This window comes from Herpailurus yagouaroundi, unplaced genomic scaffold (assembly GCF_014898765.1).
Source record: "Herpailurus yagouaroundi ecotype Mexico unplaced genomic scaffold, PumYag 213, whole genome shotgun sequence".
Lineage (NCBI taxonomy): Eukaryota > Metazoa > Chordata > Mammalia > Carnivora > Felidae > Herpailurus > Herpailurus yagouaroundi.
Genome location: NW_024412444.1, coordinates 126,557 through 146,798, shown reverse-complemented (window position 1 = coordinate 146,798; position 20,242 = coordinate 126,557). Strand labels below are relative to the sequence as shown.

General features: G+C 41.6%; 1 protein-coding gene across 7 annotated transcripts in view; it reads right to left on the bottom strand.

Annotated features, from left to right (window-relative positions):
• The window catches only part of FRMD4B (FERM domain containing 4B), a 226,371-nt gene that overhangs the window by 93,246 nt on the left and 112,883 nt on the right, over nt 1-20,242 (bottom strand). For all 7 annotated transcript variants that reach the window (XM_040454472.1, XM_040454471.1, XM_040454467.1 and 4 more), the window contains one exon: nt 10,674-10,758. In XM_040454472.1, coding sequence (XP_040310406.1) covers nt 10,674-10,758 — 85 coding nt within the window. The remainder of the gene's footprint in view (nt 1-10,673; nt 10,759-20,242) is intronic.

Below are 20,242 nucleotides of genomic sequence, written 5' to 3'. Positions count from 1 at the left end.
TTTCACAAGTATAGTTTGAGGTCAGTTAATAAGTATAGCTTGAAAGAAAAATTTCATATGCAAGTAAGTCTGGACAATATCGGGTTAAACAAAATCACACGTTTGCTTATTGAAGAACTTCCTGAAGTCTTGAACATGTTCAAGGCATGTGGTGAATTTCCAAGAAAGTGGTCTAATACTCAGTTTCTTAAAATCCTTTTGGCAAGAAAGTAGCTTATATTCATGAGAGAGATTCTTCAGCTGTAGATTTAAACTATAGTATTCATCTGTGTGTGTGTGATTACAAAAGCCTAATTCTGGGGGTGCCTGGGTGGCTCAGTCGGTTTAGTGTCCAACTTCAGCTCAGGTCATGATCTTGTCGTTGGTGAGTTCCAACCCTGCATCGGGCTCTGTGCGGACAGCTCAGAGCCTGGAGCCTGCTTCAGATTCTATGTCTCCCTCTCTTTCTGCCCCTCCCCCGCTTGCACTCTGTCTCTCTCTTTCTCTCAAAAATAAATAAAACATTAAAAAAAATAAAAAAAATACCTTTCAAAACCAAAAACTTCTCAATACAGAAAAAGCCTAAGAGAAAGATAAATCGTATATCTAAAATTCGTGCAAAAAATTTGTTTCATCAGCCTCCAAATAAATCTTAAAAAAAAAATCTCAATTCTGTTTGTGAGATTCCTTGTATTGCAGTATTGCGGAGCTAGGAAAATGTCTGACACTGCTTTTTAGATTATTATGAAGGAGTAACAAGAAGCATCAGTGGATGCTGGGTGTGCTCAGTCTTTCCAAGGTCCCTGGCATCTTTCAGAAATATTATATCCTTGAAGGTATCATCATAGTATATTGCCCTTAAAATAAACACAATACACATCGACACACAAACATACAAAGGCAAGAATCCTTATGATTTAGGACAGGCCATGGGAAGGTACTGGTGCTATAATAATGCAGCTCTCATCACAAATAATGGCCCTAAACAAGAATGCAATAAGTTTTTACTGACTGACTGAATGAATGAATGATAAGTACTATGGTTTCTGGAGCTAGGCTGCCTAGTAATTACTCCACTACTAACGACCTATTTAACCATGGCCAAATTACTTAATTTATTTATGTTTCCATTTTCCTCATTTGTTAAAGCAATAATAAATAATAATCCTGGCTGTTGCCAGGATTAAATGAGCTAATGAATGAAAAAAAATCAATGCCTGCTGCTTGGGGAGCTCTCTGTGAAGTCAAGCTGCCATCCTTCTCCTACTCTTCACCCCAGGGCATGATCTCGACCCCAGAGCACCTCCTGAACCCCAGTTGCTTTGCCTTCTCCTGCCTTTTCTTTAACATATAAATTTTAAACACAGCAAAAGGGACAAGGCGGCCGATACTATTTGAATTTTCCAAGCGTGTCTTCAAATCACTGACTTAAAAAAAGGGTGGTGGTGACAAATGTTGATTGAGTACTAAAGTCAGATGTGGTCAAGGGGGCCTCCGCAAATGACAACCGGGGCCAAACCTCCGGTCCTGTATTGTGCATCGAGGCTTTTCCGTCGGGCAACAGGTCGTCCAAGGTGGACCACTGCCCACACGCCGAGTGCTTCCAGGCTTCCCCGGTATCAGTTTCGGCGTTTCCGCATCATCACCACCTGGCACAGGTGGTTGTTTTGCAAAGGGAAGGTGTGCCCCTCTCCATTCTCACTGAGGAAGCCAAACAGGTTCAAGAGCCCTCACCTGATGGACGACTCAGACAACAGCTCTCTCCTGGGGAACACTTGACCCACACGGCCGTTTGTAACTTTCTGACGGGCTCTGTTCCTCCGTGAGTGCCTGTGCAGTTCGGAAAGGATCTGAGTGCTTTGTCCCCCAGGCCAACCTGTGGAGCCAGTGGTTCCTAGCGTCCAGAGGCACCTGTTAACCACCCTGGGCTAAGAGCATGAGCATGTACAACACAGTTCGGAATAAGGGAAAGAGGGAGCCTATGCTCCAGATGACCCGGATACACCACCTCCCTGGGGAGCGGACAGACGACCCCCAGCCATCTGGAAGCAGTATGTGTGGTGGGGAAAGTCATATTCTGGCATTATACTGCCTGTGATGAATCCTGGCTCCTGCACTAATTCAGCTATGTGACCTTGTGTACATTACTCAACCTCTCTACCTCAGTATTCCCGTTGGTAAAATGGGAGACAACAGCAGAACGTAGGTATGGTTTGGAGTGAGAAGTAAAGGAATGAATATACGGAGTACACACGTATGCATTCAGTACTCGTTAGTGGCTATGACCTGCCTGCTCTTTAACAACAGCCCCTGAGTTCTGACTCACCGAGGACACTTTTATTTCCCTGGAGCGATGACCAAAGAAAAGTCCAGACAAATGAGAGGTGCTTTTATAGGCCGGGGTCTCTTGCTGTTGTAATTTTCCAAGGACACTCTGCCCACCTACTAGCTCTGTGACATTAAGCAAATTACTTAACCTGTCTGTACTGCTGTTCTTTTATGTCTAAAAGAGGATCACAGGTTTTCTTCATTATGGGCTACAGTGAGAATAAAATGCAGTGAAATGTGTACCATTTAGCACAGTACTGGCACACCAAAAATGTACAGAAAGGGCTCTGAAGACATTTCTTTCCTTTCAAGTAGTCTCAGAGCTGGAAAGCAAATTCATACCTTCCTCTGCTCTCCTGTTCTTAAGGCAAAATGCCTTTTTCTGTTTTAACTGCCAGGAAACAAGAGGAAAAATGAAAAGGCATCTTTCTAGAGTTCTCTGTGGACCTTGATTCATATTTCTCAAGGCCAGTTTCAACCCATATTTAACCATTCTGCATGTTTAACACACAGAAACTCCAGGGGTTCTTCAGCTAAAGTGCTCAGGAGAATCACCAGAGAACCTCGTTGAAAAGGCTGATTTCCAGCTCCCTCCTCAATTCTGATTCTGTGGTTGGGAGAGGGGCAAGGAGGCAGGAGTTTGCTTATTCAAAATGAGCATTTGTTGTATATCTGATAAAAGTAGTCAAAGGTCACACAGTGAGAAATGCTGCCCCAATCTCACCAGATCATTTTGAAACGGGAAAAAAATGGTTCAGCAATGCAAAGATCATACAGCTGGTATGTTTCAGAGGTAGCCCTAGCCCTGAGCTTTTCCTTAGAATTACATTTCATTGACAAGAGCAAACACAACAGCATGATTTTTAACATATTTTCTCATGGTGCAAATTACAGCAGAACAGAAATACCGAATCAAGTGAATGGCTCCATAAGGACGAGGAAACATGAAGCTAAGTTATTGTCATAACTAAGCTAACGTAGACTCTTTTTCAGAGAACAAATTTCATTTTCACTGATGTTTAAATTGGGATTTAAAAAACCGGGAGAAAAAACAAGACATCCTCAGAGCATTTCCAGTTATAAGCAGTCTCAAACAGTGCTGGCAGGTAGCAGGCATCCAATAAATAACTGCTAAATAAATACTCTCTTAGGTACTCAGTTCTAGCCATCATTGACTTTGGCCTATATGCCGATGGCTTAATAACTGAAGTTGACCAGAACTGGTTTTCTGTAAGACTGTTATTGACATTTAATTGATATCTATAATGACTAGAGAAAAATCCAAAAGGCTTTTGACTTTTTAAAATAAAATATCAGACGATACATTAACTTTTCTCCCTTTAGAATCATTCTTACTCATTCTTTGCTGAAAATTGTATTTAGAGTCATCAGAGCTTTGCTAAGTATTATTCAGTAATACCTTGAAAGTGAATTTTTTAGGATTTTAGGCGTTTAATTTCGCAGTAAATTTATATACATTCATAGTTAATACTAGTCAAATTGTACAACAGACCAGTGGTTTTGTTTATCCCTTGACTTCTTGGGAAACAAGCATTCATCATCAACAACATTCATTCATTTAATGAGTCGGTCAACAACAATACATTGAATGCCCAGTTTGTACCACACTGTGTACATGGGGATTTGCTTTGGAGTGAGCGAAAGTGAAAAATATCTATCCCTTTTTTCAGACTCTTCTGGAATACCCAAACTCAAAAATGAAGCCCAATATTTCTTTCAACACAAAGTTAACAATGGCTTCTTCACTATGCAGTATGGGCAATAATATATACAAAACCATTGGGAACCACACAGTGTTTCAAACGATATACTCACAGGGGTGAATTTTTATTTTTATTTTTTTAATTTTTTTTTTCAACGTTTATTTATTTTTGGGACAGAGAGAGACAGAGCATGAACGGGCGAGGGGCAGAGAGAGAGGGAGACACAGAATCGGAAACAACAGGCTCCAGGCTCTGAGCCATCAGCCCAGAGCCCGACGCGGGGCTCGAACTCACGGACCGCGAGATCGTGACCTGGCTGAAGTCGGACGCTTAACCGACTGCGCCACCCAGGCGCCCCAGGGGTGAATTTTTAAAAGACAGAATCCATATTTACATAGCTATGCAGAGCTTCAGCAACTGTATGAAACTTCATCACAAGTCATATTTCTTGTTCACCAAGCATGCAAAGAGATACTGTGGCTTTGTCAATATTTGCAAAAAGAGCTCTCTTTTCCCACCTATATGTTTCTGTCCTCATTGGAAGGAAGGAACTGACAGAAGGGGACAGCTATCTGTCAGGGAGGAAGAAGTATGTATAGGGGTGATCAGAGGTGCTGAACACATCAGCACAGTGTGGAAGGAAGCCCCATTCACTGTCTTATCCAGCAATGAGTGCCGAATTAACCATGTCAGTGACTGACTTTCACCCATCAGGAATCCACCTACATGTGTTCTATAGCTGAGACTGTGTTTTCAAAAAACTTATTTACTCCTGTGTCCATGACTCAGATGATAGTCCTCATGGGCAATATTCTTAAATTATCATGTCTTAAGAAATTACTTAAAAGCTGCTTTACCACACGGCTACCTGATCCTGTTATCATTTACAGGATTCTATAACATCTCTTGGGATTGTTTCTTAGTAGTCATCTGTGTATTACTTAGAAAATGTTCAACTCTAAATTCTTACAACTCACTTTAAAAAAATTATTGCAGTAACATTCATAGGTTACAGTGCCTTTCAATATTATATTTTGTAAAAGTTCTAAATTCTTTGACAAGTGACCAAACACTCCCATTTAGAAAGGAAATCTCAGGAACGGACATTCATAAGATGGAGAAGAATTTAAAAGAACACTGCTTTTCAGTACTTTCTGAAGACCAAGGGAATTTAGCATACAAAGCTACAAGAGAAATATCATGAGTTTAAATTTACATCCTATCTTTCTTTACATAGCAACGCAGTGAAGAAGCAATCAAGAAGACTGTTTCACTGGACCATGGCCAGCTAGGTGGTGAAAAATATAACAAGGGGCAATTGTATTTCTCCACATAGGAGATGATGACCAACTGTGGTTTATGAAATGTTTTCTTCTGACTCAGTAAATCCTGTATTTGCTATATAAGTATCTACTTATCAGTCAACTCTTGGAGTTCTTCAGAAAGCTCAAGTCTCGACAAAGAGAGGCTCTAATAAAGGCTTTAGTGCTGAAGACATTTTACTTTCCCCATAGAATTAGCCAAAAACTCTGATTTGAATACTTCTGCTTGTAGCCAAGAGGGATTAACAGGGACTGGATTTACCTTCTCACCACCCCCCCCCCAAAAAAAAACTACACAACTAAAAAACCAGCCAATAAATGTGAAACAAAAGTTTTGAAAACACTGAATAAAAGGTGGGGTGCCTGGGTGGCTCAGTCAGTTAAGCATCTGACTTCGGCTCAGGTCATGATCTCGCAGTCAGTGAGTTCAGGTCCCGCATCGGGCTCTGTGCTGACAGCTTAGAGTCTGGAGCCCACTTCAGATTCTGTGTCTCCCTCTCTCTCTGCTCCTCTCCCACTCATGCTTTGTCTCTCTGTCTCTCAAAGATGAATAAATGTTAAAGATTTTTTTTTAAAAAAACACTGAATAAAAGGCAACAAAGGACAGTGAACCTTGAATGAGGTGAACCCCATGACAGCACCCACTTATTGCCATGAGAATGTTTCTAGGCTGTGAAGGTGTTACACAGATGGAGCATGGTGGATTCTCTGAGTTGAGGAGACAGAGCTGAGAGACTGGGGTGACCAAAATGGATAGAATTTGCAGGACAGAATGCCAAAGAAAGGAGAGCTGCACAGAGAGAATCCTGAAGAAATGCAAAGTACTGATCACTGCATACATGGAAGGAGACTGCCCAAGGTTGGGGAAAGAATTATCCAAGAGGATGGAAGGGAAGGGTACCTGGTTTTCTCACAAGACTGGTTCCCCATAGAAAAAACTCATAATTCATTGGACATTGAGTAGGGTACTTAGGAGGGTCTTGCCTCAGTAATGGGAAATAATTAATTTTAGAATGAACACTGCTCTGGGCCAGTCTAACAAATAATAAAACTAAGAGTTGAAAACAACAACAACAACAATAAAAGGTCTAACTAATTACATTTTATCCCAAAACCAATGTCAAAAATATTTATAGGAATATAAAAATATGCAGCACCCAAAAAGTTAAATTAAACAATGTCCAACATCCATTCAAATATTATCAGGGATGCAAAATATGCAGGAAATAGGCAGGAAAACATGACCCATAATGAGGAGAAAATTGAATCAGTCAAAATGTACCAGAACTGACCCAGATATTACAATAAGCACAGAAAGGCATTAAAACAATTACTATAACTGTATCTCATATTTCAAAAAGGGGTCATATGCAAAATACAAAAAAGATCCAACTCAAACTTCTAAAGATAAAAACTCAATATACTGAATGAAACCAATGGCAAATTAGATTTCAAAAGAAAAGATACAAAATTGAAGACAGAGCAATAGAAACTAGCCAAACTAAAGCATGCACACAAAAATAACTAAATGAAAAGAGCATCACTGGACTGTGGGATAATTTCAGGTCACCCGGTATATGTGTAATTGGAATTTGCAAAGGAGGTATGGATGGGAACAGAGAAAAATATTTGAAGAAAAAAATAGCTATTTCCAAAATTGATGAAAACTAAAAACACACAAATCCAAGATGCTCAATAAACATCAAAAACAAGAAACATGAAAAAAGCTATACTGTAGCACCTCATAATCAAAAAAGCAGGGAAAACAACATCATGTGCATCTATAACATATCGAAAAGTAAAATGTATTGCCCTGATAGTATAAAGGCTCATAGGGGAGAGACAGAAATATACTATTGTCAGGTTCTTGTGCTACATGTGAAATGGTACAACAGCACTTCGGGGTAGACATAATAAGTTACAGATGTATACTATAAACCCTAAAGCAACCATGGAAATAACAAAAGAGTTATAGCTAATAATCCAATAAAAGAGATAAAATAGAATCATACAATACACAATAAATGCAACAGAAGGCAGAGAGAGGAAAAAAAATAACAGATGGGACAAACAAAAAATAAATAGGAAGATGACAGACTTAAACTTAACCATGTCAAAAATCACATTAAATGTAAATAGTATATAAAACCAGTTAAAATACAGTGATTGCCAAAACGCATACAAAAAATCAATCACAAGAAACATAAAGAAAGCTATACCAGCACACCTCATAATTGAAAGCAGTGATAAAACTGATAGAACATTCCACTGAGTGACAGCAGAATACATTCTTCCCAGTGTACATGGATAATTTACCAAGATGGAGCATATTCTGGGCCATAAAACAGGTCTCAATAAATTTAAAAGGATTTAATTTCCACAAAGTGTGTTCTCTGACCACAGTGGGATTATACTAGAAATAAATAACAGACAGATCTCTAAAAATCCCCAAATAAATATCTGGAAACCAAACTGCACTTTTCGAAATAACATGAGGCCAATGAAGATATAGGAAGGAGGAATTTGGAAATATTTTGAAACAATAAAAATGAAAACACAACATATCAGAATTTGTGGGACACTACAAAATCACTATTTAGGGGGAAATTTTTATACTAAATGCCTATATTAGAAAATAACATCTTTAAACAGTGATCTCAGCTTCTATCTTAAGTGGCAAGAATAAGGAGAGAAAATTAAGCCCAAAGAAAGGGGAAGAAAGGAAATAATAAAGATAAAAGGAAAAATGATAAAGGTCATAGCAGAAATTGATGAAATAGAAACCAAAAAAACAACAGAGAAAACCACTGAACCAAAAGCTGGTTCTTTGAAAAGCTCAATAGTGATTGACTTTTAGCCAGACTAATTAGAAAAAAAAGAAAAAGACATCAATTATTAATATCAGGATCAAAAGAAGTAACAACATTACAGACTGCACACATCAAAAGAGCAATAAGGAAATACTATGAACAACTATGCCCATAAATTTGACAACTAATAAAAAAGCATGCAGACTAGAAAGGAAGAAGTAAAACTAAGCAGATGCCATGATCATCTATAAAGAAAATTTGATGGAATCTACAAAACCTACCAAAAATGATAAGTGAGTTTAGAAAGGCTGTAGGATTCAAGAATAATACACAAAAACAATTGCATTTCTATAGAATTAGTAATGACCATTCAGAAACTGAGATAAAAAGATGTCACTTACGATTTTATAAAATAATATGGAAGACTTGGGGACAAATCTGACAAAAGAGATCTATATGCTGAAAACTATAATCACTGCTGAGAGAAATAAAAGATGACCGAAATATATGGGGATATATACTGTGTGCCATGGGACTGATGACTCCATACTTCTAGGTTGTCAATTTTTTCTATAGTAGTCTACAGACTGAGTGCAATCCTCATGAAAATCTTATTAGGTGTTTTTCATTTTGTTTTGTTTTGTTGTTTTTAGAAATTGTCAAGCTGATTCTAAAATTCATATGGAAATGTAAAAACAGAATAAACGAGACAACTTTGAAAAAGAACCATGCTAGAGTTTGTTTTGATTTTGAGACACAATATAAAGCTATAGTCATCAAAACAGTATGTCATGGGCATAAAGGTTGACAGTTAACGAAACCAACTACAGAGTCCAGAAATAAACTCATGCACATGTGGACAACTGATTTTTGAAAACGACTTTGGAAAACAGAGTGGCAGTACCTTAAAAAGTTAAGCATATCTGCCATGTGATCTAGCCATTCTGCTCCCAGGTATTTGCCCAAGAAAAAAGAAAGCATGTGTATAAACAATAACTTGTACATGAATGTTCATAGCACTTTTATTTGTAATTGTCCCCAATGAATGCATCATTTCACAGTATATAAGTGTGGCAAATCATCTTACTGTACTCCATAAACTTGCTGTTCTATGTCAATTATATCTCAGTAAAGCTAGGAAAAAAACGAAAAAAAAAATCACAGGGGAATGGAAAAACAATTTAAGGTACCTCCATACAGTGGAATACTTCAGCAATAAAAAGGAATGGTCTACTGACACACCCAACAACAGAGATGCATCTCAAAATAATTATGCTCATTGAAAGAAGACCAGAAAGATTATCTGCCGTATGATTCCATCTATATACACCTCTAGAAAATGTAGACTATTGTGAAAAAAAAAGCAGATTTGTAGTTGCTGGGTCTATTCACTCTCTTGATTTTGGTGACCAGCTCATGGCTATTATATATGTTAAGACTTAACAAAACTGCACACTTTAAATATGTGCATTCAATTATTTCTGATAAATGAGTTTTAACAAAAACTCTGCCCGTACCGAGTCCTCAATCATTTAAAGCTGTATGCGTGCAGTGAGCCATAATTAACATTCTGGAAGTTCAGGGGAGCTGTACCCTAATCCGTATACAGCCTGCCCCCTTGTCTTTCTAGGCTAGGCACCATCCAGCTGTCCTTGGTCACTGCTCAGATTTAGGGTGATGTATACGGACAGAAAGGGCTCCCCCCAACCCCGGAAGTGGGCATGGACTTCCGGAACACTGAGACTACAACCTAGAATGGAGAAGCCAGGTTCCAGATGAGCATCTCTGGGTTCCCAGACCCCCTGCTCTGGCCAAGGGTGTGCTCTGAGGAGGCCAGAGTGGAGGCCTTGAAAGCAGTGATAGTCTGCAAGGTGGTAACATCTCGAGAATGTTCTATAGCAATCTGACACAGGTGCAACACCCAAGCATGGGATCATTTTTCTGGCAATTCATGTGTACTGAATTTTACAAAAGCAAGGTGTCCTCCAAAGATTAGATTAGACAGAAAACAATAAAGCACAAAACTCGTCCCTCACCACAGATAACTGGGACACTGCTTTAAAACACGTGGCTCTGAGCACAGGCCCCTAAATAAGATTGGTTTCGAATTATGATAGATGTAGGGCATACTGTATTAAAAAAGATTCCCAGCCTGACTTTTTTTGAGGTTTCAATCACAATCTGACTGATCCATCTCTGTGTCTTTCTGGGTTGTTCTGTGTGGGGGATTAGCTAGCTGCATTTAGGTAGTGGTAACTGTCTGTGAGCATGATTCCCCTGCAGATGACTGTCTTTCTCGCTCAGAATTTGAGAAGAGCAGCCTTTTGCTAAATTTTTAAAAAGCTTTTTTTTTTTTTTTTTTTTTTAATGGCAGGGTAGGAAGCACCAGTGAGAAAGATTATGCTCATTTTTCTTTGTTTGAACATGCAGGTATAGGCAATACCATTTCTTCCCCCAACTCCAGCCTGCCTGGAGTCATTCACTGAAAAATAACAAATAGGGTGCCTTACCTTGAGTACACAGGACTTTGCATTCAGGAAAAAAAGCTCCACGGTGGTTTTATCCTTCAAAAATGATATGCTCTCAATGTAAAACCTGGAAAACAGTACAGAAGTGTGTTTCTTCAGATTTTTTTCCTTCTCTCAGCATGATTTTATGTCTTCATTTGGCATCCCCAAAGGCGCAGAGGATTTTGAGGAACCAGGAAATGCTTGTGCTTTTTTTTTCCTTTTAAAAGAAATCTGTAACCTGTATGTATATGTACATGCATGTACACATATATGCACATGAATGTAGACATATATGCACATAAAATCTCTTAACATAAAGTTTTTGTGTGTTGGACGGCAAATTCAAGAGAAATCCAAAATGGTAACCAACTGCAAACCCAGCTTTCTCTGCACTGCTCGTTCTTTGACACATGTCTTGGGTGTTCATAATCCCTCAGGCAGCTTCAAAACAAAGCCCAGGTGAGCTTTGAAGGTTGAAAGTGGAAGTGGACTGAGTAAGAACTATATAATGGAACTGGGCGGTCTGCTCTGGTTGTCAGGCTTGAGGTGGGTGTGAGGGCCCCATGCCCACCTCACTCCTGTCCACCAGGCAAATTTCAATCACACCCTGCTCCTTCCCCGTCCTCCTTCCAGGCCGGGGTTTTCTCTTGGCTGGAAGCCAAGCCCTCAGTAGCACTTAACCTTGGACTTTTTTTCATGCAAATCAGAGTATTCCAAGCCTACCCCATCCCCCTTGCCAGGGCCTTACTTAGCTCATTCAGTGTGTGAGGCCACAGACTGCATGCAGGTCCCTGCTCTAAGGAGAGCTCTCACAGCCCCTGTAAGGAGAGGAGGGGGTCCTTCCCTACCCCTCTGTTTTCAAAATCCTGAAAGGATGAGGCTGGCCAGTGAAGGCTGAGCTCTGGGGGGTTTGGGGGGAGGGTCAGTGGGCCAGCTGAGGCCCAGAAGTTTTTCTCAAGTGTTGGAGGCTCATTTGATGAATAATGCATGAAGAGACTTAACGCCCCAAGACAGCTCACTGGAAGAGGAACTTGCCCTCCGACTGGGGAGAGTGCAGATCTACCAGGGCTAAAGTGGCTTGGTGAGCCTGACCTTAGCTCTGCACCGTCATGACCTCATGACCGTTGCTGGGCATTTGTTCCCCACCTCCCTCCCCACAACAATGACAGAATGTTGGATAAATACACGAACTTGGAAAGGACCACGAATGCTTTAATCACTGAGATGGCAAAATCATTTGAAAAATTCCATCTCTAACCAGAAAGAGAATAAATCCACTTATATTTTCACTCACAAGGGCTTATCTTCTAAGTGAGATTAATGAAGACTGATGCCTGCTAGGTTTGTGAGGGAGGAAAGTGAAGGACTAAGACAGGGAGAAAAATGTGGGGTTGGGGGAAACCAACCAGTTTCTGATATAAATCAGTTTCTGATCTAGATAGGGAGTCCCTCCCCCATCGTTTATTAGCTGCGTGGCCTTGGGTAAGTTCATTAGTTTCTTTGTGTCTTTTCTAAAATGGGTGTCATGATTACGCTTATCTCATGGTTTGAGGGTTCGGAAAGGATTAAAGGAGATAATATATGGAAAAGACTCAAAACATATTAACAATTGTTAATAAAACCCCACATTCTGGCACGTAATGCTTTGTGGCCCAGGGGTAAGTGACTCAAGCTTTGAGTCTAAGATCCCAGCCCTACAAGAGGCAGCAGCAGCTGGCCTCAGAGGCCCCCTTGCTTGGTGTCCATCAGGGCAGTGACTCACTTCCTTCTGCCCCAGTCAGCTCCTGCTGTGGACTTGCCCTTCTTTCTCTGCCTGGGCGCCTTTGCTCCTGCCTCCCTCTATCTCCACTGTTTGTCACTCCCTCTGAGCGAATGCAAGTCAATTGTTTGTCAATTCCTTATCCCACATTAGGAGCCTCTCTTGGGTTGATCTCTCCTCCTTCCAGGCCAGTTAACTCAACGGCTGTATCCTGAAGGAACTTCCAGGTCAACTTGGTGTTGGTGGTGGCAGTTTCCTGCTTTCTTTGCTTCTACGTGGACTTTTACCCCTGTCAACAGATGTAGGTTTCTGGCTGGCAGCTATCACAGCTACTGTTTCTTCTGGCTAGGGATACACTCAGCGCTTTTCATGCATCGTTTGATTTCATTCTCGGAGAATCATCTCATTTAATCTGTAGTACAGCTGGATGCCATTGGTAGCAGGTGGCGAGGCCCTTTTACAGATGAGGAGACTGAGAGATGGAGATGTAAAGTCATCTTCCCCAAGCCATACAGGTAGGAAGTGGTGGAGCCAGGATTCAAAGTAAGGCCTGTCAGACTTCAAAGTTCACATTCCAAATCACTATGATATAATACTTTCCTACAATAACAATCACAATGAAATGTAACGTGCTTACAATGCCATGGGGCCCGAAGGAGGGATACAATTAACTCAGCTTATGAATCAGAAGGCTGCCAAGCTGAAATCCGGAGCACTAAGTGTCACAGGACACTAAATGTCCCCTTGGACAATTGAGCCGAGTCTTAAAGAATGCATGAGTTCACCAGGTAGCGAAGGGAGGAAAGGCATTCTAGGGAGAGGGCATTTTAGCCAGGCCAGTCCTCTGGCTAATTTTCATGAATTTAAGAAACCACATGCAGGGAGCTGGGTGGCTTAGCACCAAATCAGCTTGTGGCTTGTCTAACTCTGAACAGATAGCTTTATATCAGAAACTGGATTCACCTTGTTTCTGAAGCCTAAGCCCCTAACTATACCCTAGTTCCAGTAAACAGGTCCCTATCTTGTTTCCCACTACTTTCTGGCGATCTGCCCTGTTGCCTTCTACTTTTCTTCCTAGGCATCTGATTACCTGTTCTCTCAATCCAGAATCCTCTCCCTCCCCCAAGGGGGCCACTGTAATGACTTCATATTTATGGAGTGTATGAAAAGTGCGTATCGTCCTTTGGGAGAATGGCTCCCCAGGCACACCTCTCAACACGTATCGTGAAGTGAAAACAAAATTCAGGGCTTCTTGATGAAATAAAACCAACTCTCCCAGACTCATAAAATAAAGACCTTTTGTTTCAGCCGCTTTTTGGCAAAAGGCTACTGTTTCCTTTCTGAACACTTACTTTGAGTGATTTCACCAAGATTTTGTGAAGTTCACACTTGCGGTTACATTTTCAGCCTCGAAATGAACTCAGGCTATTTGACTTGGTATATGTTTTATAGACAAACCTCATACAGCTTAGTAACTACAATTTTTTTTTTATTAATTTTTTTTTCAATGTTTATTTATTTTGGGGACAGAGAGAGACAGAGCATGAACGGGGGAGGGGCAGAGAGAGAGGGAGACACAGAATCGGAAACAGGCTCCAGGCTCTGAGCCATCAGCCCAGAGCCCGACGCGGGGCTCGAACTCACGGACCGCGAGATCGTGACCTGGCTGAAGTCGGACGCTTAACCGACTGAGCCACCCAGGCGCCCCAACTACAATTTTTTTGAGAAGAAAATTTGCTTGAGCCATTTGCTTGGAGAGGTTTTGTCTCTAATGTGTGTGCTCCCTCCAATAGTGGTCTTTGTTCCTTCTTGATGGGACAGGTGTTCACCTAACCATTCATCAATGGTAACAGAACAATGGTAACACTTCAGGGGTGTGATAAAGATGGCTTGGGGGAGAGGGAAGACTGTCCAATGACAACACATGTGTGGCAAAAAGCAGAACATGGGAATTGTTTGGAATGGGCCACTTGTCAATAGTCACTTATGTGTAGGTGGCCAATATTTTCCTGTTGGGGCATTTATTCACAGAGATCAAAAGTCAACACCATAAAGCGGGGAAGAGACTACTTTGAGCTTCGTCCTGGGGCCTTGAACCAGCCACCTGGGCTCTCAGGGCTCACTTTCTTTACTTGACCACATACCAGAGAAATGAGATGTTTCTACATGTGCTCAACATAATGGGTGGTAGGCCATTCAGCAGTCAATGAGTGGTGGTGATTATTACAGTACTATTATTATTCCTCCATTGATGGGACGATAACAAAAGGCCTTGACTGAGTTGGGAAACTTTTTAAAACTTCAGCAGGTTATCTTTCCTAAGCTCTCTCTCTCAAGGAAACAAAATGCTCTCAAAGTGTCCATTTTAATCGAGAATAGGAAAATGCTGTGAAACAGTAGTCCTTCGGACCAGTTACAACTTGTTCTCTCCAACTGAGCATATTTTGTCTTCCAAGGCTTCCTTATGTCTCAGTGATATCTTTGAAGATGGTGAATCGGGCAAGAATTGCTCAATTACTTTGCATTTTGAACAACGCTGAGCTTGTGACTGGCGTCCCGCGAGGGGCCTCCTTCTGGGTTTCAGTCCATCATTGTGGGTAATTTCAGGCACTCACTGTGGCCGCGGGCCTAAGGAGATTCCTATCAGATCCCAATCCACATTCTGAGCAGGGAGATCTCTGCTTATTGCTTATAATGACCCTGCAACCTCCTAGTCTCGCTTTGTAACACATGCTGAAGACAGCAGAGTAATTTAAGATGTACTGCACTTTCTCCAAGCTATTATGCAGGGCTTGTGGGAGTCTCAGATGCTCCTTTTATCTCTGGGAGGGGTGCAGTCTGTGAGAATTCCCCAAGGAAAGCACTGTTTGCTTCCACAATGTGCTCCCCCGCCAGGAAGACGCTCTCTCACTTCTGAATTTCTCTAGGAGAACCAGAGAGAGCCCTCTAGGGGAGCCTGTAGGAACCTGCCCTGTCGCTCCACTGCCACGCTGTGGCTCTTTGTGAGCTGTAGGAGGAAGGGCTGGAGGCCCAGGAGGGTAAGGGCCTTGCTGTGACCTGTTGGAAAGGCGAGGAAGTCTCCAGCCCCAGGCAATCTGAAGTATCCAAGTGCTTGCTTCTTCCCTTCAAAACTGCAAAACAGTCTGCTCCTGTCCTCCCTGAAGAAGGTAGGGACACAGGCTTGGAGAAGGAGGCAGGAAGAGAGGCAGGGGAGGTAAGATGGATAGGGTGGGGACAGCTGGGCACCGTGAATGATGAACATGGAATGATGAGATCCTCTACCCAGGGCACAAGTGACCTAAGCCAGACGGTCTCAAACCTTCCACATTCAAAGACTGTATGTATATCACATCATGACATTTTTTTTTCATTCATTCAACAGTGTCTGTCATTTATACCATAAAAATCATTAACATTTACTGAGGGTCCACCTTATATGCTTACAGGTTTAATCCTCCAACAACAAGGTCCATTTTACAGCTGAGGAAAATAGGCCCAATAGAGGGTGCAAAACACCACAGAGCTAATAAATGGAAGAGTTGGGATTCAAACCCAGGAATGATGCCGAAGCACTGATTTTCGGTAGGTGGACTGGGGTGCCTCTGGCAATGCTGAAGACATTTTTTGGATTACCTTGACTTACAGGGCATGCTGGTATCTAGTTGGCGGAAGCCTGGGACCCTGCAAACATCCTACAATCCAGTATAACTGCCCATGACAAAGAATTACCTGCCCCAAATGTCAATAGTGCTGCTATTAAGAAACTCTGTGCTGAAGGCCAAGCTTTAACTTCTGCACCCTACAGCTCTTTGCACAAGTCAGATTACTCATTCTTTCCTTCTGCCCTTTCAATGTCACCCTGAGGACCGGTTATGTAGGAGAGGGAGCCGATTCCCACAAACGAGGTCTGCTTTTGATCAGAAAGCACACTGAGGAACATAATCCTGTAAGAAACTGCAGTTGGGATTGGGTATGAGTTTTGAGGTGTTCTGTGTCTTTCTGGAGCTCTCCTATGAATTAGGATGTTGGATCCTCACAGATGGAGGCCTCTAACAAGTGCCTGGAAATTCAAGACGGGTTATGCCATTTAGGAGGTCACGGTCAATATTAAGGCAATTAACAGTCACACTGTCCAGGTTCTGGGATGTTGCGCGCTCAGATGGGAGTGCGGTGGGTGGCCCAGAGCACCAGCTGACCCCACACATCTGCTCAAAGAATCTCTGCTGGGCCCACACTAGGAGGAATCAGCTATTCCTCTGGGCTTTTGATCACAGTCCTCCTTGAGGAGATAAACTTTGCTGTCTTCTCCTGCTCTTTGATAGCTTTAAAATAACTCAGGGTTAGCCACTCACAAACTTTCTAACTTCTCTTCCTTTTATCAATCGTAATGCTTACATTAAAAAAAAGTGCTTAAGTAATGTGTTCACTGTAGGAAAAAACATATATAGATAAACAAAAAGGTAAAAAAAAAAAAAATCATTCCCATAATCATTCTACCCAGAGATTAACTAGTGTTGACATTTTACACTTTTCCCCTACTCATAGATTTTACACAAGTGCAATCATGTTGCACATATTGTTTTGGGGTCTGTTTGAATATATTGGGGTGTCTTTCCATAGTAACAAGTCTCTTTTTTCACCAGTCTTTTTTTTTTAAACCTGTTGTGTTGTATTCCATATATGTATTTGACTTTCTTAAAAAAAAAAAATCAGGTGGAATGATGGGGACCCACAGGTTACAGTCATGATGCTTCCTTGAGTTTAACTCTTTTTTTTAATTAAAAAAAATTTTTAATGCTTATTTATTGTTGAGAGAGAGAAAGGCAGAGTGTGAGTGGGGAGCGGGAGAGGGAGAAGGAGACACAGAATCCCAAGCAGGCTCCAGGCTCTGAGCTGTCAGCACTGAGTCCAACGTGGGGCTTGAACTCATGAACTGTGAGATCATGACCTGAGCTGAGGTCGGATGCTTAACCAATTGAACCACCCAGGCGCCCCAAGTTTAGCTCTTATTTAAAGGCCGAGTGTTCCAGAACCAGGCCAGGGGGTGCCGAAAGCCTGAGAAAGTCTTTCAAATGCTCCATATTTTCAGCAACTTTGACAGAAATGGAGTGGTTTCCCTCCCATGCCCCACATTTCTACTACTCTCCAATGAACACAGAGAGTTCTCAGCCCTGGGTGTTACAGACAACACTTTAAGGGTTACCTCTGAATGGCCAGTTACAGTCCTGGGGCATAGCAGAGGTGACTTGGAAAGAGGAGGAGGAAAAGCAGGGAGGAGAAGACGGAAGACCAGAAAGGGAGGGGGTGGGGGAGCAAGCAAGAAGTAGTCTAAGAATAAGGGAGCGCAAGACCCTGAGACACTGCTTTGTGTGGAGCTGGGTGGTACCAGCCTGAGCCACCTCCGCCTGCCCTCCCCAGAGGGGATGGGAGGTTTTCCAATGAGGTCACGCCAAGTCCCTGCTCTCTGATTTAAATGCTTGTGTGCTCACTCACTATCAAGCTTTTCAAATGCTCACATCTGGGCTGCATTACCAAAGAGGCCCATGTGTTTGCAGAAGATAATTTACAGCAGCAAATAACAACCCCTGGCCTGGGGAAGTCCCCCGCAACCGGGGGAGTTTGGACTCACATGGAAATAGAGAATTGGTTCCATGAATTACGGTGCAGAAATAAATGATGGAGCCTCTATACACCCATGTGGCACACATGTATTTAGCAGTATCATTGAGCTTTTACAACTAAAGAAAAGACAAAGGTTTAATCCTGAAGTTTATAAAGGGAAAGCTAAGCGCCCTCACCTTCAGTGTTTTCTTTCTTCCATGCAGAAGCAGCACGTGTTTTTGAGCTGCTCCCTGCGTCCTGGGGGAAACTAACCAAGAGAAAGTCGCCCTCTCCCCGAGACCCCCCTCTCTGACTGCAGGACCCCAATGTTTAGCTTAGGACTCAGTGAGATGATGCATGTCAAATATTTAGCCCAGTGCCCTCGATAGGGTTAATACTACATTTCAATAGAGAGAAAACTTCTTGAGAGCAAAACCGTATGGTATTTTTCTTTTTCATAAACACTACAACTTTTTAAAAATTGATATTTTCTTATATCTTTATAGCACTTTGCAAAATTATTTTGTATCCCAATCTCTCTTTATTTGTCACACCAACTTGAACCATACCTTACTCACTGTCTTTAGTGCACCATATCGGAATCTGGGCCAGAATGTGGGGGATTTGGGAGTTGGAGGGGTGTGACCGTATAGTTTGAGAAATTCCTAGGACGATTCAGAAATGTGCCCCCTCTCCCTCTGGGGAAGTACTGGAATGAAACGTACTTAAAAAAAAAAAAATCTAATCTCTTTTATTAAAGTGATCAATTGTTCACTGTGAGAATGCCATAACTTACTGAACCTATCTTCATTGTTGGCATTTGGATATTTCTAATTGTTTGCAACAAAAATAACAGGGATGCATATCCTTGTAATGTGCTACCACTGTAGGGAGTCCTTTCTCATTGTGCATTAACTACTTGGTGACTGCACCTCAGTGACTGCTCTCAGTTATGAAATGAGTAAATCACAGGGATGGAAGGTACAACATGGGCAATATGGTCAGCTGTATTGTAACAGCGCTCTATGGTGACAGAGGGTAGCTACCCTTGTGGTGAGCCCAGCATAATGTATAGAGTTGTCAAATCACTATGTTGTACACTTGCAATTGATGTAACATTGCGTGTCAACTATAGTTCAATTAAAAAAAAAAAAAAAAAAAAGAGGTCCTGCATATTTCCAGAGGCTCCTGTAATGACCAATATCCAAACAAAACCAAAAGCCATCTTTTGTTCTATTCTTCACTGACTAAATGTGTAGCCAACTCAGGCAAGACCTCGAGGGTTATTGGCGGTGTCTACTGGGATATAACTCCCACCAACAGTTTTGTTCTCTCAAAAGAGAAGGCTAGAGGCCCTCTGGGAGGCACTGGACTTCACAGGGATGCATGTAATCCCCTTCCTGAGATCTCCAGAGAATGACATTCCACTAAGTGACCTCCGTCAGTTAATTCTTTGTGTGCTTTTGCCTTATCGTTCCTTTAATTAAGTTGCAGTAACAACAAGTACTTAATTGGAATAATAACAAAGACTATTATGATCTCACTGTACTGCTGGGAGGAAAAATTACGCAAATAATTAAAAAGTTGATAAGGGTTTTAAACATGCAAGTAGTTAGGGGCAGTAATGGCTTGTGATTATGGGATACTCTCGAGATAACACTCAAGTAAGTGCTGAAAACTCACGGAATGAGTAGCAGGCTACTTGGGTATCTCAGGAACCTGCTTCGAAAAGATAGGACTGCCTTATGAATGACTGAATAGGAAGGAAGACAGAGCTTTCTCCCCTCTTATTTTGAGACCAAAACTAGACCAGATATCAGCTGTTCAAGAACGAGTTCACAGTCTGGTGACTAAATAAATGGTAGTTGTTAAGTTCTCCAAAGACAAAGGGTTTTGCTGAGGAGGTATGCTGCGTAAATACTACATGTGTGCGCAAAGATAAAAACCCAAGGATGTTAGGGCGCCTGGGTGGCTCAATTGGTTAGGCATCTGACTTCAGCTCAGGTCATGATTTTGCTGTTCCTGAGTTGGAGTCTTGCATCAGGCTCTGGGCTGACAGCTCAGAGCCTGGAGCCTGTTTCAGATTCTGCATCTCCCTCTCTCTCTCTGCCCCTTCCACATTCACACTCTGTCTCTCTCAAAAATAAACATTAAAAAAATTTTTTTTAAATTAAAACAAGATTTAAAAAAAAAAAGCAAGGATGTTAAC